At 42.2% G+C, this 21,269-nt stretch overlaps 1 protein-coding gene across 1 annotated transcript in view; it reads left to right on the top strand.

The window, feature by feature from the left end:
* The window catches only part of TTC7B (tetratricopeptide repeat domain 7B), a gene marked incomplete in the record, with an annotated part of 1,939,345 nt that overhangs the window by 1,746,358 nt on the left and 171,718 nt on the right, over positions 1 to 21,269 (top strand). The window contains 1 exon segment of the mRNA XM_044074706.1: positions 7,006 to 7,146. Within this exon segment, the coding sequence (XP_043930641.1) occupies positions 7,006 to 7,146 (141 nt within the window).

Genomic DNA, 21,269 nt, shown 5'->3' with positions numbered 1-21,269 from the left:
ACATACATGCAACTATTAAGAACAAGCCAAAAAAGTAAATATATGTATAGATACCCATACAAGGTGCAATGTGCAACTCGGTGGAAGAAATACTGAATTAAACTCTGAAAGAAACTAGTATTAATATATAAACAATACTGTAAAATCCTCAGAGGCTTGGGGAAAAAAAGAATACCCCAACCTAATAAGCTGAGTTAACCGTTTATGAACTTGATGGCCTGTGGGGAAAAAACTGTTCTTATATCTGCTTGTTTTGGTGCGTATTAATGTATAACACCTGGCTGATGGTAATAGTTCAAAAAGATGGTGGTCTGGATGTGAAGGGTCGGTGATGATATTCCCTGCCCTTTTCATGACTCTGGAATAGTACAGGTCCTGTAAGGAGGGCAAACTAGCACCAATGATATTTTCGGCAGAAATGTCTATTCGATGTAACCTATTTTTGTCATGATTAGACAGAGATCCAGCTCACACTGTTAAGGATGAGCTGTGAACAGACTCAATGACTGCTATATATTGTTTTCTGGAAAGAGGTATTCATTGGTGTTATAAGTATGCATGTCTGTGGTTTAAAATGTATTGTTTTCAAGCTTTCCGTGAAATATATAAAACCAAGCTAGGTGGCGGGCTACACCCCCAATGAGAGGCACCCTCCAACTATATATACTAACTCCACGATCACACTGCAGTGGGGAAAAGGGCATATACCTTTTACTTGCTTTAAGTACTCTACACAGTGCCAGTACTTCACTTCAGTGAAATGAGATTCGGTGAAATGAGTTTTCAATTTGAGCTTTCAGCGATTTGGTCAGGATGAATTCAAATTCAGTGAAATGAGCTTTCAATGAAACAAAATAGACCCATATAAAATGGATATAAAGTGTACACACCCCCTATTAAAATACCAGGTTTTTGTGATATAAAAGACCCCAATAAATCATTTCAAAACTTTTCCCACCTATAACCTGTACAATTCAGCTGAAAAACAAATCTGTTAGGGGAAAAATATAAAAAATAAAACGTACAGTACGCTGGTTGCATAAACTAATACTTTGTTGAAGCATCTTTTGATTTAATTACAGCATTCAGTCTTCTTGGGTACACACCTGCCATCAATTAAAGAGAGACTGATTAACCCCAAATAATGTTAAGCTGCCCTAGTAGGATTTTCCTCACATTTACTCAGTTGCCTGCTACAGCAAAAGCCATGGTTCGCAGAGAGCTTACAAAGCAGCAAAGGGGATCTCATTGTTTTATTTTATTTATTTTTATTTTACATTTGTTAACCAGGCTAGTCTAGCTGGATATATTTCCATTTTCAGTAGAGGCCCGGGGAGAAAAGCTCCAGCAAAATAAAAAATTAAAAATGTTGTTACATGGTAAATAAAAAGATTTAAAAAAGTAAAACAAGTAAAAATAACATACTGAAGATTTTTACACTTGAAAAAGCGACAATAAAAAATGTAGCACAGTATGATTCATCAAAAGTAGAAAGATTTCAGCAGTATGTTGATTAGAGTTCAAACAGTAACAGCCTTGCTTGCAAGAATTAGCTTAAAAAGTAAGTTTATTTGGAAGAGGTATCAGTAGTGAAAGCGGGTGGTTAGTCAGGGTTGCTACAAGGGCATAACCAGTGCGTTTTGAGGTGTTTTTTTAGTTTTTGTTTAAAGAGAGGCAAGGAAGAGAGTTGAGTTAGTTCATTGGGTAGCTGGTTCCAGTTTTTACCCACTGTGTTAGTAAACAGAGAGTCACCAGCCATATTGTTAGACTTGGTTATGCTAGTGAGGAGTTTGCTAGAAAAACGTAGGGAATTCAGATTTTTATAGGGGATTAAGAGATTGGAGAGTATAGGGGTGGTGTTGGGTTGGTAAAATATCTTGTGGGTAATGGTGAGTTGGGAGATAATCAGATGGTTTTGGAATTCAAGCCAGTCTAGCTGCCAGTGATTCAGACAGTGGTGGGTTCTAAAGGGATTGCCAGTGGCAAATCTGGCGATGTTATTATAGGAAGTTGCCAGTTTAAGATTATTTTTCTTTAGGTTAGTATATATATAGGTGAGACGTACAGAAGAGTTGAGGTTAGATGGGAGTGAGCAATCTTGGTTCTGGCTATTGGGGTTAGGAAAGGTTTGATTCTGTATAAGGAGCCTATTTTTCTGTTGACAGTTTTAATGGTGTTATTTATATGGTAATCAAATGTAAGGTTATTATCAGTGGTAATTCCTAACAGTTTAGTGGTAGAGTCAGGGAATATAATAGTGCCATTATTAGAAGTGACTGAGAAATCTATGGGGGAGGACTTAGTAGTGGGAGTAAAGAGAAGGAGCTTGTTTTTTTTTTGGCATTAAGAAAGAGGCAGCGTTTTGTAAACCATGTTTCTACAATGTTAAAAACATTTTGAGTAAGAGAATGTAATTCTGATGGGGAGTAAGCTGAGCATACTAGCGTGGAATCATCTGCATATTGAATGCAGGTGGCGTGAGGAGTTGCTACATGGAGGTCATTGATAAATAATGAGAAAAGAAGTGGTCCAAGAATAGAGCCCTGAGGGACTCCGAGGGTGACTGGCAGGATGAAATTTGATTTTCCCAGAGAACTGCCTGTTGCTAAGGTAGGATCTGAACCATTTAACAGCCTGAGAGTCAAAGGAAAGGGATTGAAAAATATTGATTAGAAGGGTGTGGTTTACCATATCGAAAGCTTTTGAGAGGTCAATAAAGAGTGCAGATGAGAGGATGTTTTTATTGCGGTTTCTATTGATGGTATCTGTAAAGGATAAAAGGGCAGTTGTGGTACTGTGTGATGGCCTAAAGCCATGTTGGCAGTTTTGCTATTATGTTATGTTGAGATAAATGATGTAAAAGTTGTTGGAGAATGCATTTTTCCATAATTTTTGCTAAGGGTGATGAGAGCTATTTGCCGATAGAGTAGTCATTTGAGTTCCCACCTTTGTGCAGTGGGATAATGTGGGAGATTTTCCAAATGTCTGGAATGGTTCCCTCCTTAATTGTCCTATTTATAAGGATGGATATAGGGTAGGCAATTACTTTGGCTGCTTTTTGGAGATATTGTGACAGTAGCTGGTCGGCATGAGGAGTTCAAGGCTTGAGTTTTTGGATGCATTTATAGATGAGAGTAGTGGAGATGGGTTGCAGTTTGAATGTAGGTAGAGTGCCTGGTATGGTGGTGGGAAGGCTTGAGTTGTCTGGGATTATTTGACTAGCTAGTGATTGTATGGTCTCAGTGAAGAAAGAATTGAAGGTATTGGCAGTTTGATGGGAGGTATTTGGACCGGCATCAAGTGGGGTGGGTGTTCGAGAGTGCCCTGGGGAAAGGAGTTTATTGATACTAGACCAGAACTTCTGGGGATTATTTTGGTGAGTTTGTTGCAGTTTACAGTAGTAGTTCTTTTTATCTGTAAGTATTGCCTTTTTTGTACTATTTCTCAGCTGCCTAAAATTTAGTTGATCAGAGATATTTCTGTTAGCTCTCTACTTAGCCCAAGCTTTGTTCCTAAGCAGAATTTGATGTCTGGTTTCTTTAGAAAGCCATGGGGCTGGGTTAGACTTCATTCTGATGGACCGTTTAGGTGCATGCCTATCCAGGATAGATAAGAATTTGTTGAAAGGTATAAGTCAGGAGAAAGGTACAAAAAAATTTCCACAGCATTGGATATACCATGGAACACACTGAAGACAGTCATCAAAAAGTGGAGAAAATATGGGACAACAGCGATATTGCAAAGAACTGGACGTCCCTCTGAAATTGATGAAAAGACAAGACGAAAACTGGTCAGGGAGGCTGCCAAGAGATCTGCAGCAACACTGAAGGAGCTGCAGAAATTTCTGGCACGTACTGGTTGTGTACTAGGGTTGCAAGACGGAAGCCTTTTCTTACACAGAAAAACATCCAGGTTCGGCTAAAATTTGCAAAACAATACATCACATCTCCCAAAAGCATGTGGGAAAATGTGTTATGGTCTAATGAGACCAAGGTTGAACTTTCTGGCCACAATTCCAAAAGGTACGTTTGGCGCAAAACCAACACTTCACATCACCAAAAGAACACCATCCCCCATGGTGAAGCACGGTGGTGGCAGTATCATGCTTTGGGGTTGCTTTCCTTCAGCTGGAACTGGGGCTTTAGTCAAGGTGGAGGGAATTATGAACAGTTCCAAATACCAGTCACTTTTGGCCCAAAACCTTCAGGCATCTTGTTAGAAAGCTGAAGATGAAGAGGAATTTCACCTTTCAGCACGACAGTGACCCCAAGCATACATACAAATCAAAAAAAGAATGGCTTCACCAGAAGAAAATTAAAGTTTCCGAATGGCCCAGCCAGAACCCAGACCTAAATCCAATAGAAAATCTGTGGGGTGACCTGAAGAGGGCTGTCACAAGAGATGTCCTCGCAATCTAACAGATTTGGAGCGCTTTTGCAAGGAAGAGTGGGCAAATATTGCCAAGTCAAGATGTGCCATGCTGATAGACTCCTACCCAAGAAGACTGAATGCTGTAATTAAATCAAAAGGTGTTTCAACAAAGTATTAGCTTAAGGGTGTGTGCACAATAAAGTATTAATTTAAGGGTGTGCATACTTATGCAACCAACGTATTGTACGTTTTTTATTTTTTTATATTTTTTTCCCTTATCAGATTTGTTTGTTTTTCAATTGAATTGTACAGGTTTTAGGTCACATTAAAAGTGGGAAAAGTTTTGAAATTATTTAGTATGGTCTCATTTTTTTTAAATCACAAAAGCCTGGCATTTTAACAGGGGATGTGTACACTTTTTTCTATCCATTGTATATATGTATATGTCTGAAAATGTCTAGACGAAAACTTCTTAATTGTAGAAGTACGCACTCCCAGAATATCGTATTTCCTCTCCAGGTAAGTAACCACTTGGCCTCCATGGTGAACTTTGCTCTTTCTACACTGTAGTGCGATCTCGGAGTTGGTATATTTAAGTAGGGGAGATATGGGGGTAAAGCCTCCCACTTCAGTGGGTGCAATTTGCTACCGTTTGTGGTTTTTTGATTGGCAGCCAAGTGGCTTGCTGGTCTGAGTTAAGGTAAATTGCTCTTTTTTTATTACAGCTGACAGATCATCATCCCATCTGTAGGTTTCATACTGCAGTGTAATCTGTCTGTTTCTTTCATTTGTTATGCACAGTGCAGGATTCTTTCCATCCCTTTCATTTATCTTGCACACTGTAGCATTTTCTTTCTCCTTATGTTGTGTTTATAGTGTGGTGGCACTGTGCCAGTGCTCATGATTAAGGTTTAAATTATGTGGTTGGTTTGGATGTATTAATACGTAGTTATTTGCAAGGCAAAATGTTTTTAATGCAAATAAACATAACTTGTGAATGGACCAGGAATGGACAGATTTCTCCTTGAAATCCAAAACAGACTTTATTTTTATTATCAAAAGGTTTCATGCTTTAAGTTATGTATGATTGTTTATGTGCATGTAATATTGTAAGCACTTGTCATAAAGTGAGCATATTACACTCTTTCTAGTGTTAGGTACGTTTGTTTGTTGTTGTACACTTGACATACAGCATATTTGAAAATAAAATCAAATATTAAGGACTTTTTAAAAAAACTTTGGCCACTTTGCAGCTGACCATCAGTTGCTGGTGCTGCTACATTAGTCTGAGACATCAAGAACCACCTGACCCCTCTGGACTTAATCCAACATTTTGTTTTGTAGTCAGAGAGGAGACTGGCACGTCTGTTTACCAAATTATAATTACTGTGGTTGGAATTTCTTTGTATTATGCCCTGTCTCCCCTTCCTAATTGATATTCAGTGATGTAAAGTTATGAAGGCTAGTAACGTCTGTCAGTGCATGTGCCAACACTCTTGCGCCAGAGTAGAGATGCCTGGTTGCATCATTGATGGTTATCTTTCTGTGCTGTCAGCCCCTCCCCTCACAATAGGGGAGTTGGAAAAATGTTGCTTGGCACTCTGATCAAACTAACGTCACCAGGTTCTCAGTTGGGGCTGCTCTGCACAATGGAGCCAGCTTATTATTAAATACATTTCTTTGTACCTTCTGTCCAGTGGCTCTCCTTCCTTTGCCCCACTGACCCATTTATTCCTCTCTCAGGGTGGAAGCTGGGTACCTCTAGCCCAGGCAACAGCTCCTTGGGGATCATTCATTTCCGGGCTGGAGGCCCTTTCTGCCCATTTGTTCCCTAGAGAGGAGAGAAATGGGCAGTAGGAATGGGGCAGTCTGTTGGGCTCAGCAGGCTATCCCCCCTCCAGAGTGCCCATGCCCCACGGCAGTTCTCCTGAATTCACTAGTTGCTGTTAACCATTGCAAGAGGCATGCTTGCCTACACACACACACGCTAGTTTTTCTTGTTGCTAGTATAGCTTTTACTGCTGGCAGAGTCTGCTTGGCAAGCCTGTTCTCCACAGGGTGCAGTATCTTGTGCTGCTCACACTATGTGCCATTCAGAGCTGCCTCCCTCCTGCCATGATGGGCAAGCCAGTAGTGGTCACTCATTCCTCTACTGCCCATGCTGTTAAGTGTAGATGGTGTACGTGGATAGTAAGAAGTGCATTTAAAAATGTAACACCAAAATCCTTTGTAACTAAGCAAAGGCCATCACCCTTGTGACTCTTCGTTTTCATACCACTGCTGTGTACATCCATCCACAACCCCTTTTACCATTTTGCACATGAGGTCAGGGTGTCACTTCGAGTGACACATCTAGATGCAAAGTTCACATATATTAAATATAAGAAAATATATAGGTAGTAAACAACACATTATTAGATATACATATGTGTACATGTATGTCATGCATTTGTGAGGTAATATTTGTAGGCAGACACGCACTTATATTAGGAATGTCATAACTTGGCCAACTATAGTCTTTCTGCAGCAGCACAGTTTGTTTGGAATAGTACTGGTTTAGAAGAGTTAAAATGGCTGATTTGTAATGCCCTATTTTTATTTTACTTTCATGTAAACCTGTTTACCTTTTTTCAGGCTCAGTTCATGCTACATCCATTGCAGCTTCCAGAGTAGAACAGGCATTGTCAGAGGTTGCCTCATCTTTGCAAAGTAGTGCTCCTAAACAAGGCCCTCTGCACCCGTGGATGACGCTAGCACAAATCTGGCTCCATGCAGGTATGCGGTTCTCTGTTTCAAGGGTCTCAGACTGTGTGCTTTTTTGCTGTGGTAACTAAAGTGCTGTAAGCATTGTTTGGATAATTTTTCGGTGTTAATGAATTGTATGTGTACATCCTAATGAAGGGTTATTCCTGACTGCCATCCTTATCACAGATGTAGTAAAAACTGCAAGAAAAAAAAAAACAAGCCAGAGTTTTCACTCTCTGATACCTTAAATCTTAGTAATAGGGGCCCATGTGATATATGCAAATGACCTCTTAAAGACATCAAGTTTTTCAGCTTCATGGCTTCTGAATGCCTATGCCTTTTTACATTTTATGTCTTTATGGAAACATTCAGGCCAATAAAACCAAACCACACTAACTGCAGATATGCATGCATGTTTCAGCTTCTTTATTGACCTCATCAGCGCAGTATAAGTAGATTGGCTGTACTTGATCACGTTGTTCTCATCTTGCCATTTGATGTTGAAGAGAGAAAAGACTGCTTTCCTTGTAACTTGGTACTGCTGCCTATCAAGAGCTTTTCATGTCTAGGTAAGTGGGGAGGTTTATCACACCGCCCTCGGCAGAGACAGGAGGATGTACCCCTAGGGTAGGCTATAGCAGAGTCTACTCACAGATAACTCCACTGTTACAAAGGTCCTCAATCACTGAAGATGTTGAGATATTGCTTAACTGACGAGGATTCTCTCTTATTGCTGTTCTTCTGTTCTTCACATTTGTGGAAAATGAGGGGTTCGGAGCAGGGTGTGCTCTTAGATCCCACCGTAGAGGCGTCTGTCCAGGGCTGCTGGTGTCAGCACCTGGTTGATAGGTTGGATGCTGTAGTCATTCTTCCTGATTATAGACAGTGACATTTGAATCCACCAGCCATAAATTGGATGACCATGGAGCTAAAAGCTCCTTTTCCAGTTTCTTCTCTGACCCTCAGTCATTCTTGCTTTTGGTGGGTGGGCAGCATTTTCTTTGTGCTATGGTCTAAAGTATTGATAGGTTTATTTGGTTGTCTGTGATTCTATTTCCATTTGTTGACTGGGATGGTTGTCTGTGATTTTATTTCTATTTGTTCACTGCAATGGTTCAACTTGAGCTTTAATGACCCCTTTTCAGCAAAGGCACTGGGGAAGAGACGACAACGTTGTTATGCATGTAGTATTATGAAGTGTATGCAGATACCAATGTTGAGATACAGTATGTACATTTTATGCATTCTACTGCATTAGTTGTATTAACATTCTACAGAAGCAGAGTTTTCTTGAATATTGGATTTGATAATTAATGTTATGATTGATGCTGAGAGGAAAGTAACTGAAATGGATCATTTGGTTGTTAGCTTTTATTGATAAAATCTGCATGTAGTCAATAAGGAAGGAGCCAAATTTGATCTGGTAATAAGGATACAAAGGAAAGATGAACAATAAAAGTTATTCCACTTATTCTATGGCAATATATGTAGGAAAAGTTTGTATTTAATAGTTAATATTTTTTATGGCCCAGCATTTTATACATAGAAGTTAGTTTTTTCAGTAATGGTTTAGTATTTTGTTCTGATATTATTTTTGAGGCTAAGAAACACACTAATTTATGCACGTATATTGAACCGGAGGAGTGCCCATAATGCTTATCCAATATAGCTGTAAGTAGTTGATTTTGGTAAGTGGATATGAGTTGTTTAAAGGACTTGCATGCTTGTCATAGGTGTGTGATAGCAGGACATTTTCTTGTTTGTATAGGATGTTATGTACTATTTTGAGACAGTATGTTGGAAGTCAAGCCACTGTGCTTATGTAGGGCTAAACAAGTAGTGTGTTTTATGTAGATTTGCAGTGAATTTTGCTATTTTGTTATGGCTTTGCTCTACTTTATGAGTAGTAACTGGAGGAGTTGGTGCAGAATTATTCTCTTATTGAGTATAATTTAAAAAGAACACCAGATTGGGTACAAATCTTTCTTTTTGGTGTGCCACATTTAGGCAACAGTCTACCAGTCTGACAGCTAGCGAATGTCAGCCACACATTCACCTAGTCAAGCTGTATGTAGTGGGAGGGGGTGTAGCTTCACATCGAGACTCCCTTCCACTCATACTTCCTTGAGGAATCTTAAGATCCCATTGGTCATTGTTTATGAAGCTAACAAGGATAATAAATCCACTGCCTGTACTTGTCTGTCCCTTTTGGATGACCTCCTCATCTTTTGGAGAAGCTGTCATACCAGAAATGCACCACAGCGTGGGCTGGCTTCATGCCATGCACCCCCAAACCCCCCCCCCCCCGGAAACACATTAGGAGAATATCCATGGAAGAATCATTTAGCACCATTTGCCCAAGCAATTTCAAACCTGACTCTACTCCATACTCTTCTGAATTTTACTTCCTTTTTGAAAGCTGTATTGAGGCATCTGTTCCCACTTGGTATAAGCACATTGGTTAGTTCAAAGGTAAACTTATATGGTGAAGTACTCACAGCAACAGAATTTGCAACAAATGAAAACAAAAGTCTTGTAATCTATACTAAATGTTTGGTTATCCACTATTGAAGATATTTGAATCGGGTATGCAGATCCCTTACTCAGGCTGTTAAGAAGTTAAGGCTACTACCATTAACAAAGACCATCTCTAGATCTTCTTTAGTTGTATTAGGAAAATCAGAAGTAACATGCAGTTATGTTCAGGGATTATATCAACTGTTTCCTTCTGCTTTCACTCTGAAACTATTACTAGTATCCTCATTAAGAAATTTAGTTCTAATTTCCCTTTGTCTTTTCCTGTCACTGTTCTGCCCATCCCTCAACCCACCCCCCTCTTAGAATCATTCTGGATCAGGTCATGTCTGTACATTTCAGAACCAAGAACACTAGCTCTCTGGGGCCTAATAATATCCCCAGATCCGTTATGATAAGTACTAAATACAACTTTTGTTAAACACCTTTATTAAATTATCATTTAAGCCTTAGGCACAGATAAATTTATAGAAAAGAAAACAAACCATATTAACGTGTCATATTCATATTGATTTCCGAGCCGTGGTGGTGCAGCAGCGGTAGCGTTGTCGCCTCACAGCAAGAGGTTCTCCCGTTTGATTCTCGGCTGGCGCGCCTTCTGTGTGGAGTCTGCATGTCCTCCTCGCAGTCGAGTGGCATTCAAAAGACATGCGTGAGTGGGCATGCCTTCGTTGAAGGTTGGACGTCGAGCTAGCACCTCGGCACTGTAAAAATCTACTGTCAATCATTAGCAGACTGGAGTTCCGCTGTGGCGACCCCTAACCGGGAAAAACCGAAAGAAGAACATGAACATTCATATTGATTTCCATTTTCTAGAAATTGCTTTTTTGTGGCAGTCAGTAACATTAAACTTAAGGCCTTACTGTGCCTAGAGAATTCAGGTCCTGTGTCCAACTCAAAAAAAATCACTTAGTTATAGCCATTTGTTCCTCCAACATTTCTGACAGAGTACTCTGAAGGGAATTTTTAAAATCTGCCAATTCATTATACCCCCCCCCCCCTTAAAAAAAATGTTCTAGGTTTACCCCTCTCGTTTCCATCACTTTTCTAGCATTCGAACCTTGTGATGTACTTAAGAGCCATACAAATGTCTCATTATTCCTTTGTAAATTGCATTTTCAGTCTTTCTTCATAATCTTTTCTAATGTCTTCCAATTTATTCTTATAGCTATTATGCAGTATTTTATATGCCCTACTAATTATCCCTTTTTAACAGCAGCTTTTGTTCCAGACTTGGCTAAAAACTTTTACCAGATATGGTCTTTCACTTAGCACACACCCATCCCTTTCTTCTTGCCTATACTCCATCAGTCCTTCATAAGGAACGCAATCTCTAACCTGCAATCCAGATTTCTGCTTGGCTTCATCCCACTCTGTTATATTTACTTCTCTTTTTATTTGCTCCTAATACCTTAGTTCTTTTGCCAGTTTTCTTCAATAAATCCCAGCCCCATTCTTGCCTGTTTTCTGTATCTGTACTTGCATAAATCCCTATTGGCAAATCTTTCTCCATTCTTGTGTTGATGTAGTTCTTAAAACACTTTCTGCAACTTTTATAAATATAATTTTCTTTGTAGGGGTTGTTATTCTTAAAGATCTGCACCCAAAATCCTACTCTCCCCTTATTTTTTAAATTTCCGTTTCATCATCATTCCTTTTCACTTTGATTTATAATCATCTGATCTGAAGTAGGAAACTTCATTTGATCATCAACCTCTGGGTATCGGATCTGACCTGGATCCGAGCTGGCAGCTTTCCAAGCTAGAGATCCGAGCTCCAAGCTCCTCCCCTTACCCATAATGCCCTGCCACCTCCTTCCAATCCCCAGATCTCGTTTGCCGCGGCTTTGTCAAGCACGGATTTCTCGAGCTCCTAGCTTTAGGCGATCTGTGAGTAGGAAAGTTTCTTAAAAAAAACTTGCTAGTTTTTTGTGTGTGTGAACAGTTAACTCCTTAGTTTAAACCCCTTTACTGTTCCTCTTAGTTTAAAGCCTAGTACTCCCCCCTTTTTTCCCCTTAGGTGTTTGTGTGAGGTGCGTGTGTGTTTTCTTTTGGGATAATGGCCGAGGCCTCTAAGGCCATTTTTTCTAAGTGCAATGAGTGTGGTCATAAGCTTTCCCCAGCGGATGGCCACACTCAGTGTATCCTCTGCCTGGGGTATCGCACTTGTCTTCGGGCTGCCAAATTTGTGCAGCTTTTAACCCCTGGGCCCTGAGGGATAGGAGGAATAAGCTGATTCTGGCGGGTCTTCTACCCTCTGAGTCCGCTTCCTCCTCCTCTCCCTCAGTGGCTACAGCCACGGCTGCGGCTGTTCAGCCTGTTGTTCCCTCTCCCCTGGCTGGGACTTAACCTCCAATTTCTTCTCAGGGAGAGAGGGACTCTAGGAAGGAGAAGAAGGAGAGGGGAGAGAGAGAAAGGGGGAAGGAGAGAGAGAGGGAGAAAGAAAGGCATAGGAGCCACAAGCGGCAGGCCGACTCTGCCCCGCCTGCCAAGCTTCTCTCCTCACCTCAGAAAATTTACAGGCTTTCTTCCCCTCGGCTCCGTTCTCCACGCTTCTCAGCGGAGGAGGAGGCCACGACCATCTTCGAGGTCGTCGCGGCGGCCCTCCCGGCCAGCTTCGGCGGCCTCTTCTAGGTCGACCCGCAGTCTCTCTGACACTGATATGGACCAGATGATGTGTCGTTTCCTTCAAACCCAGATGCACATGGGAGTGCTGCTGCCTCCCCCTCTTCCGGGGGGGAGTTCAGCCCCACTTTTTGCCCCGATAGCTCCTTCTCCGATCCATTATCGGGTTTCAAGCCATCGGATCCGAGGAGTGCCGGAGCAGGGCTATCGGCGCCGACAGTTATAGTTACCTCGACGCCGGCCATGCCCTCGAGTTTCTCGGATCCGAGCTCTCGGAGCCATGAGCCATATGTCGGATCTGGGGTGGGGGATAGTGTGTCTTCAGCTCCGTTTCGGTCGGAGCACACTTCCCTCTCGGGTCTGAGTGCTTCGGCTCCGATGCCGATCCCCATGCCGGATCCGAGGGTGTTAACCACGGAGCCCAGAGAGATTGGTTCACCCTCTGCTTTCGATGTGGTGGAGAGGGTTCTCTCGAGAGGTTCGAGACCCCTTACTCTTTCTTAGGATCCAGCCCCCACTCCCTTGCAGCTGGGCTTGTCTTCCATCATCCAGTCCCAGGGACAGCCTGCGTTGATGCCCTAGCCCATTCCACTGGTGGAACACGGCCCTGTTAGTGAGCCCTCCTCGGACAGTCCCACCGAGGTGGTCCCTCACAAACGTAAGTGTAAGAGGAGGCACTTGGACTCCCCTGAGTCCCTCACAGAGGACACCGATTTGGAAGAAGGGGAAGGTTCCCCCAGGTCACCCCCCCGATGACGTCTCCTTTGGAGACATTATGGAAATGCTTTGCCTGAAAGGGGGGTGGTCAGCCCAAAAGCCTTCCTCGTACGAGTCGGTATTTCTGGAGGCGTTCGATGCAGGCCCATCTACCTCTTGGGTGTCCCCTCTGGCCGACCCCCTGGTTGATCTCATCACTATCAGGGCGTGGAAGGAACCGGACACTGTAGAGCCGATCCCCAGGAGGCCAGACAGGATTCTCAGTCCCCCTGTGGATAGGACGGCTTGGAGTAAGGGTCCCCTGGTAGATGCCATGGTGGTGGCGGCAGCCACCAAGAGGGAACTCCCTCAGGATAGTTCCTCGATCCAACCCCCTGATAAGGAGTCTCGGACTATGGATCGTATCGGGAAGTGGATGTTTGCTTCAGCCACCTTTTCTATAAGGGCGCTGAATTACTTGGCCCATGTAATTAGACTTCAGCGGGATCTGGTGAAAGAATATGCTGAGTCTCCCCCTGAGTCCATGTCGACCGAGGTCAAACGGACTTTCTCAACTCGCATGGCAACTCTCAAATCTGTTTCGAACACGTCTGTGCGGCTACTTTCCCATGCCACGGAAGGAGCCGCTAGAGCCAGTGGGTCCGGTATCGCCTTAAGGCATCATGCCTGGCTCCGGCTTTGTGACTTTGCGGAACATTTCAAGGCGTCCTTCGCGAACGCACCTTTCGGTTCTACTCTGTTTGGGAAGACCGTCCGCGACACATTGGTTCAGAGCGAGAAAGATGGGAAGACGCTGTCTGCTGTCGGAGTCCGCTTCTCAGCTCCTCAAAGGTCCTTTGCTAGGAACCAGAGAGGACAAAAGAAGATGTGGTTCTGGAAGCCTCAGCAGTCCCTTTACTCTCCGGACCCTTTATCCTTCAGAGGCAGAGGAGGACAAGGTGGACGCCGGCCTAGAGGCAGAGGGGGGCCAAAAAATTTTGGGTCACGGGAACCCTTTTCTGATCAACCCACGCAGCAGCCCTGAGGGGTTGCCCAACTGCTCCTCTCTGGAGGAAGTCGGGGGGGTGTTTTTCGAAGCACTTGTCCCAATGGGAGTCCATAACATCAGATCAGTGGGTGCTTTGAATAATATCCAGAGGTTACTCTATCCCTTTTATAAATCTGCCTCCTCAGTCGAGGCGCCTCCCCGATGTACCACCCAGTCAGAGGGCGACTGCAGCTTTAGAGGTAAAAATGCTGCTAGAAAAAAGAGCCATCCAGCACATCCCCCCAGGACAATCCGGATTAGGCAATTACTCCAGGTTCTTTTTGGTGCCAAAGAAGATGGGGGAATTAAGGCCGATCCTCGACCTTTCAACAATGAACCTCTTCATTGCCAAGGAAAAATTCTGGATGGTCACGCTTCAGTCCATTCTGCCCCTGCTGCAGGAGAAGGACTGGATGTGCTCCATAGACCTCAAGGCTGCGTACTATCACATTCTCATGGACAGGCATTCCAGGAGGTTTCTCCGCTTCCAGCTAGGGGCCAGTCATTACCAGTTCAGGGTCCTACCCTTCGGTCTCACCACAACCCCAGGATGTTCACCAAGGTCATGGCAGTTGTAGCGGCCCACCTGAGGCTTCAGGGAATACAGGTTTTTCCTTATCTAGATGACTGGCTTCTGACCGCCCCCACCAGGCATCTACTCTGCTTAGCCACGGATTGTTTCCTACTTCTAGCGTCCCAGTTGGGGAGCACCATAAACTTGAAGAAGTCATCCCTCCAACCAGTTCAAGGGTTGGAGTTCATAGGGGCCAGGATAGACACGCTTCAGACCAAGGCCTTCTTGACGCCTGACAGACTTCGCAGTTTGACTTTACACATTTTAGCCCTTCTCCAGTCACCTGCCCCGTCAGCGGAGTTAGTCCTGAGAGCTCTAGGGTCCATGGCAGCGACAATCAATCTTGCACCCTTAGCCCGCTTGCACATGAGGATTATCCAGTGGACAATACAGGTTCAGTGGTCCATCCTTCACCATCTGTTGGACTTGCCGATTCCTTTCAGCAGAGTGTGCAAAAATTCTCTCTTGAGGTGGCTCCACTCCCAAGAGCTTTGGGAAGGGTGACCATTTGTTATGCAGCAACCCCAAGCCACAGTGACCACGGACGCTTCTCGCCTTGGGTGGGGGGGTCATTACGAGGGCAGAACTATTAAAGGTACATGGACTCGGAGACCGTTCTGCATATCAATGTTGTGGAGATGAGAGCGGTGCTTCTAGCGTTGCAAGCCCTTCATGCCTTTCTCCCTCCAGGGACTATTGCGATTCAGTCAGACATGTCGGTGGTCTGGTACATCAACAAACAGGGGGGGACCAGGTCTTACCCTCTTTGTCGAGAGGCCATGAGAGTTTGGGATTGGGTGATTTCCACCAACCTTTTTCTGTTAGCAACCCACATTCCGGGTCGGTCCAACATCCTAGCGGACAAACTGAGTCGAACTATCCTCTCGCCTTACGAGTGGTCTCTGAATCCCTTAGTAGCGAAACAGATCTTCCGCAAGTGGGGTCAGCCTTGCTGCGATCTCTTCACGTCGCCTTCCAACGCGAAGTGCAGCAAGTTTTTTGCTCTAATTCGGGGGAAAGCCCCAGAGACGCTCTAGTTCATGCTTGGCCACCCGGTCTTCTGTATGCTTATCCTCCTCTTCCATTGATAACAAAATTCTTACAGAAAGCTCGTCGGTTGGGGAACAAGATTATACTCATAGCCCCATTCTAGCCTCGTCAAACATGGTTCCAGTGCCTGCGATCTCATCTTATAGCTCCTCTCTGGATCTTGGATCCCATCCCGGATCTAATATCTCATCCTTTGGGATTGAAACCCCCGAACCTGGTCGATCTCAAGCTTTCAGCATGGTTGATCCAGTTCCATTAGTTGCTCAGACTCCCGGTATTTCGTCTGCAGTTAGATCTATCCTGGTAGCGGCGCATAAGCCGTCTACCAGGAAGGTTTACAATAGTAAGTGGAAGCGGTTTTCTATTTGGGCGTCTCATAGGAAATTGGACCCTTTCACTGCTCCCATCCCAACAGTGCTTGATTTTCTATCGCATATTTTTCAGCAAGGGGCCAGTTCCTCTACTGTAAAGGTTCAAATGGCTACCACCTCGCATTTTCACATTGGAGATAATCTCAGTCCCCTCGCTTCCACCAAGATTTGTAAGGCCTTTCTGAAAAGGTACCTTTCTCTTGAGACCCTGTTAGGAACTCCATCCCTCCTTGGGATCTAACCTTGGTCCTTCAAGCTCTAACTGGACCTCCTTTTGAACCTGCAGCCTCTGTTGATTTGAAATTCGTGTTGTGGGAAACTGCCTTTTTGGTAGCCATTACCTCAGCTAAAAGAGTGTCGGAGTTTCAAGCTCTCTGTATTAGAGCCCCGTATCTGGTTTTTCATAAGGACAGGGTCTCTCTCAGGACTAACCCATCTTTCCTACCTAAAGTGGCCTCCGAGACGAACATCAATCAGTCCATTAATTTCCCAGTTTTCTTCCCTAATTATCAAAACAAAGGGGAGTACAAACTTCATTTGTTAGATGTTCATAGGCAGTTACGATTTTATTTACACAGAACAGCGGCCTTCCGCAAGTCTGATCAGCTGTTTGTCTCTCTTGCTAAACCCTTCTTGGGTAAGTCTGTGTCGAAGGTGACTCTGGCCAGATGGATTTCGAATTGCATTTTGTTCATATATAAACTATCTGGCCTGCCAGAACCTACTGGGGTTCGCACTCACTCTATCCATTCTATGGCTACATCAGCTGCATTCTGGTCAAGAATTCCCTTGGATGACATTTGTTCTGCGGCTACTTGGGCATCCTCTCATACTTTTATCTCTCACTATAAATTGGATTTAGTGTCTAGAGGAAGGGCGGCTTTTGGCTCTGCAGTGCTCCGGAATATCCTTCCTTGAGGACCTCCCAAGTTTTTTGGTAGCTGGGGAATCTGTCCCACAGGTTGATGATCAAATGAAGTTTCCTACTTCAGATAAAGAAGTTATATACTCACCATAACGTTCCATCTGAGTAGGTAACTTCATTTGTCAGCAACTGACCTTCCCTCCTTCCCCCTAACCGGGTTCTTTGGTTTCCTGATCACTAGGATGGTTTATCCAGGTCATTTGTTAATCCTTATGTTAGGATTCTCCAGGTTGTTGCTTTGTCATGGTGAGATTATGTAGATGGGCAAACGCGATCTGGGGATTGGAAGGAGGTGGCAGGGCATTATGGGTAAGGGGGAGGAGCTAAAATACTGTTAAACAAATCTTCCAGATTTGTATCACTTTTTCCCTGCTAACTTCCACATTTCTACAGGAAGGTCATCTGTTCCTGGTGGCTTCCCTGTTGATTGATTATACTTCACGTTTTCTATCTGATCTCTCTCTATTTTAGCTATTAATTGTTGAGCTTTGATTTTCTCTAAGCTTGGCATAATCAAGTCTTCAATAAATATTTCCATTTGCTCCCCTTCTTGGTTTCCATATTCATCTGTTTTATGCAAATTTTCATAAAATTTCTGAAATATCTCTATCATCTCATTAAGATCTTTGTTTATTTTTCTTGGCATACATTGCCTAAGTTTGGCAACAACCTTTCTACTTTCTGTTGCCTAAGTCATTGTGCTAAAATGTTTTTGTGCTGTGAAGTTAAAAATAATTGCATAATAGCAACCTTTTAAATCTCATGCATATTATCCAGGTATGCCCTTATTTTCCTTTTAGCACTGCACAGTTGCTCTTGTTCTTGTTCTGTTAGATTCTTCTTAGTCTGCAATATTTTAACATTTGTCAATCATTTTAAGCAATTCTTATTACTACTTTCCACATGTTTTACTTCTAATCTGTTTTTAAGCTCCATTTTCATTTTAACCCACTCACTAGCTATGCTTTATTTAGAAATTTCTGTTTTCCCTAATAACTCTCTGATAATTTCCATTCCTCATTCCTTAAATTACTTTTTTTTTTAAGAGTTGGGTAGGAGAGCATCACTGTCTCATTTTTACTTCATTATCCTGCAGCCTTATCTTAGGTTTTTTTTCAGTGCACAATCTGAAATAGTTATTGGATGCGTGTCAAAGTTTTCAGTGAAATACACATGCTCCTGTGAAATGTAGATTCTATCCAATCTACCCCACTTACTGTACATTGGGGAATAATATTAGTATTCTGTCTGATTTCCTACTACTGAATTCACATCTTCGGTACTAAATATTCTTGTATATTGCTTGAGATATGCTGAATTTTGTTATATTTCCATTTTAGGTCATTCTGATACATCCACACCATTAAAATCAAGTCTAGTCTCTACCCATAAATAAAATCCACTACAGTAATCTGACTATTTCTCCCAAAATTGTTTACACTTCATAATAGCAGTTTCTGGTAGAATTTAAATACATGCACACAGTATAATTCTCCTCCTTTGCCAATAGCCTCCTGATGCCATTAATGTACCATTTTTGGGTTTTGTTCCTCTTCTAATACTATTGTATCCCCTCTAATAATCAGTATTATTACACCCTGTTTTCCTTGATATTCTGCTGAATGTCCATCCTGAAATCCTATCTTTGTCAAATTCACCTACTCATTTCTGTCTGTGTGTGTCTCTCTTACAACATTGCTATTTGCACCCTACATTTCTTAATATAATTCTGTAGTCTTGGCATTTCTGTCTGTATGTGTCTCTTGCAGCATTGCTATTTGCATCCTACATTTCTTAATATAATTCCATAGTCGTGGCTTTTTGTCTATACCTATAAGGCCATTCCATGATATAGCATGGACAGGGTAGCCATTATAATAGAAAGCTATATTCCCACTTATTGTAGATTACATTTCTTTTGAATGCGTTTCCGACTTTTGGCATACATGCCCATATTAGTTTTTGCTTCTTTTCATTTCCATTTGTACCTATGTAACATTTTTCATAACTTTTTGCTTCTGTGAAACATTCAAAAACCTAAGAACATTTTCAGAACCTCTAAATTCCCTTTTAACTTAGACCAAACATGCAAACTGTGTACGTTTTCAGCACAAATCAACTGCTGCACCCACAGACACTACCTAATTTAAAATTAAGGGTATCCATGCCATCACACGTGTGTTACAGCCTGTGTTTCCGCTTAGACCGATTGCTACTGCTCTTTTGTTATCTTGATTTCCATCCCAGATGTGAAAAACAGATTGCATGCTTTCAGTGAACATTAACTTTTAGCCGTAAGAAACGCATACTTGCCACCTTTAAATTAGTAAACTAAACTGTGCATTGTTCTGTTAAATGCATTAAAGTATTAAGACTGATGGATAGGCTACCATTTCTTATTTGCTTCCCACAGTTTCAAACTCTATTTTTCAATGAACTGCTTGCCACTGTACCTTTTAAATGTTACATTTATCTCAGCAAAGAATGCTCAAAGCTCTTGAAATTAATTGCTTGCACCTGCAGACAGCTTGTCTCCAAGTAAAAAGCAGTTGGCAGTGAGAGAGAGAAACAGCTAACAGCTTTGCAGATGCACACAATGGACAGACTTCTTTGCCTAAATGCCTGTACCTGCAGACTTCTTGTCTTCCACTGAGAGCATTTGCTAATGGAAAAAAAAAAAAACAAGGTAATAACTTTACAGATGCAGGACACTTAGTGTTTTTCATGCATTTCATCATTTTGTATTATTTTTTAGCCTATGTGCTTAAAAAACTTGTCTAAAACTTAAATCACGGATATTAATCTAGACATATAACCTTGTAAAACTGAAATTTACTGTCTTCATTCCAAGATCAATCACATTTTACATCCTACTCCCCACCTCAGGAGCCCAAGATCACAACTGCATGTTAACTTTAGCCCAGTTTTTCTTACTGTGTTACAGTTTAAAGCCTGTACATGTAACACATAAAAAGGCTACATGCTTGCCTTAACATATACAGCAGCCACTGATGACTGTGTACCTCACATTTAATATAATGACTGCACTATATATAAAACTTCTTTACAATATATCATGGAGTTGACATAATGATGTTTGTGCAAATATTAAAGATTAAAAAAGAACAAAAACTGTTTTACTTAGTTGCTTCTTCATTCCATTCAGTATCCTCCTAAACATTGATGACATACAGTGGGGGGGTATATGCTTTACAGTTCACCCACAAGTTTAACAAAATTCCAGTGTTTCACAACTACATTTTCTTGCAAAGCTATATTTCGTGTCTATTTCTATAACCAGTAGTACTGATGTTTTATAGTCTGCCATTTATTCACTAATTTCAGTTTAGCTGGTGGTCTTCCTGCTCATCTCCATCTCCCAGCACTAGTCTCTGCTTAAAGTCCGAGGTATTCCTGATTCTTCTAGTCAACACCTTTACTTTTTTCTCTTTCTCAAACATTTTCCTGTAGAACAATGGAAAATGTTTCACTGGCAAAGTCTCACCGTGGGTTTTGTTGACAGAAGAATGAGAAGCAGAGTGACCCCTTATGTTTGCTGCCTCACTCTTTGTTGAATAAACTTATGTATTTCCCCATTACCCTGTTCTGCATCAAAATGTCTGATCCTTCAGCAAAAATATTCTGTAGACAGCTGGATACAGCAGCTTGAATTCCTCACACCTGACTCTCAATATTCCTTAATGGTTGAGGTAAACTTCCTTCTCTGCAGCATGGTGTACAGAGAATCGTTTTCCACAAACAAAACACATTGTTGTCTCCAATTCTTAACACTTTCCTTTCTGACATAGGTGTGTCAGGAACATTTCTTTGAGTATCTGTTTTCACAATGCGACAGCTGAAATCAAGCAGTTTCTCAGTGCAACTTAGCCAAACCCCCTCCTAAACCTCTTCAGCCTAAGACTGTCCACAGGTTATGTCCATGTATGTTGAGAATGCCTATTGGGATACCAGTGCAAAAAGGCACTCCACAACTGACCCTGGTAATTACAGACTCATTAGCCACTCTAGTGTTGTCTGAAAATTAATGGAACATATTTGTAGAGGTGTTAAAAGCAAATGAGCCCTTCAGTCCTCTGCTCCAACCATTTTCTGTGTGTAAAATGTACATTATGTCTGTCCATCCTGCTCCAGTGTTCTGAAAATGTTATTGAGGCCCTTAATGAAGGTCATATTGTCTGCACTGCTTAGCTAGACGTGGCCAAGGCCTTATACAGCATTCCATATGCAGGTGTGTTTCACAAATGCAGTATAAACCTGTATGTAATCAGTTGTATAACTAACTGGTTCGCTAATCCAACATGCACTGTAA

Source organism: Protopterus annectens, chromosome 6.part0 (genome assembly GCF_019279795.1).
Source record: "Protopterus annectens isolate FY-2018-M chromosome 6.part0, PAN1.0, whole genome shotgun sequence".
In the NCBI taxonomy this organism is placed as follows: Eukaryota; Metazoa; Chordata; order Ceratodontiformes; family Protopteridae; genus Protopterus; species Protopterus annectens.
Note: the sequence above shows the minus strand (reverse complement) of the source record. Positions and strands in the feature narration are given on the sequence as shown.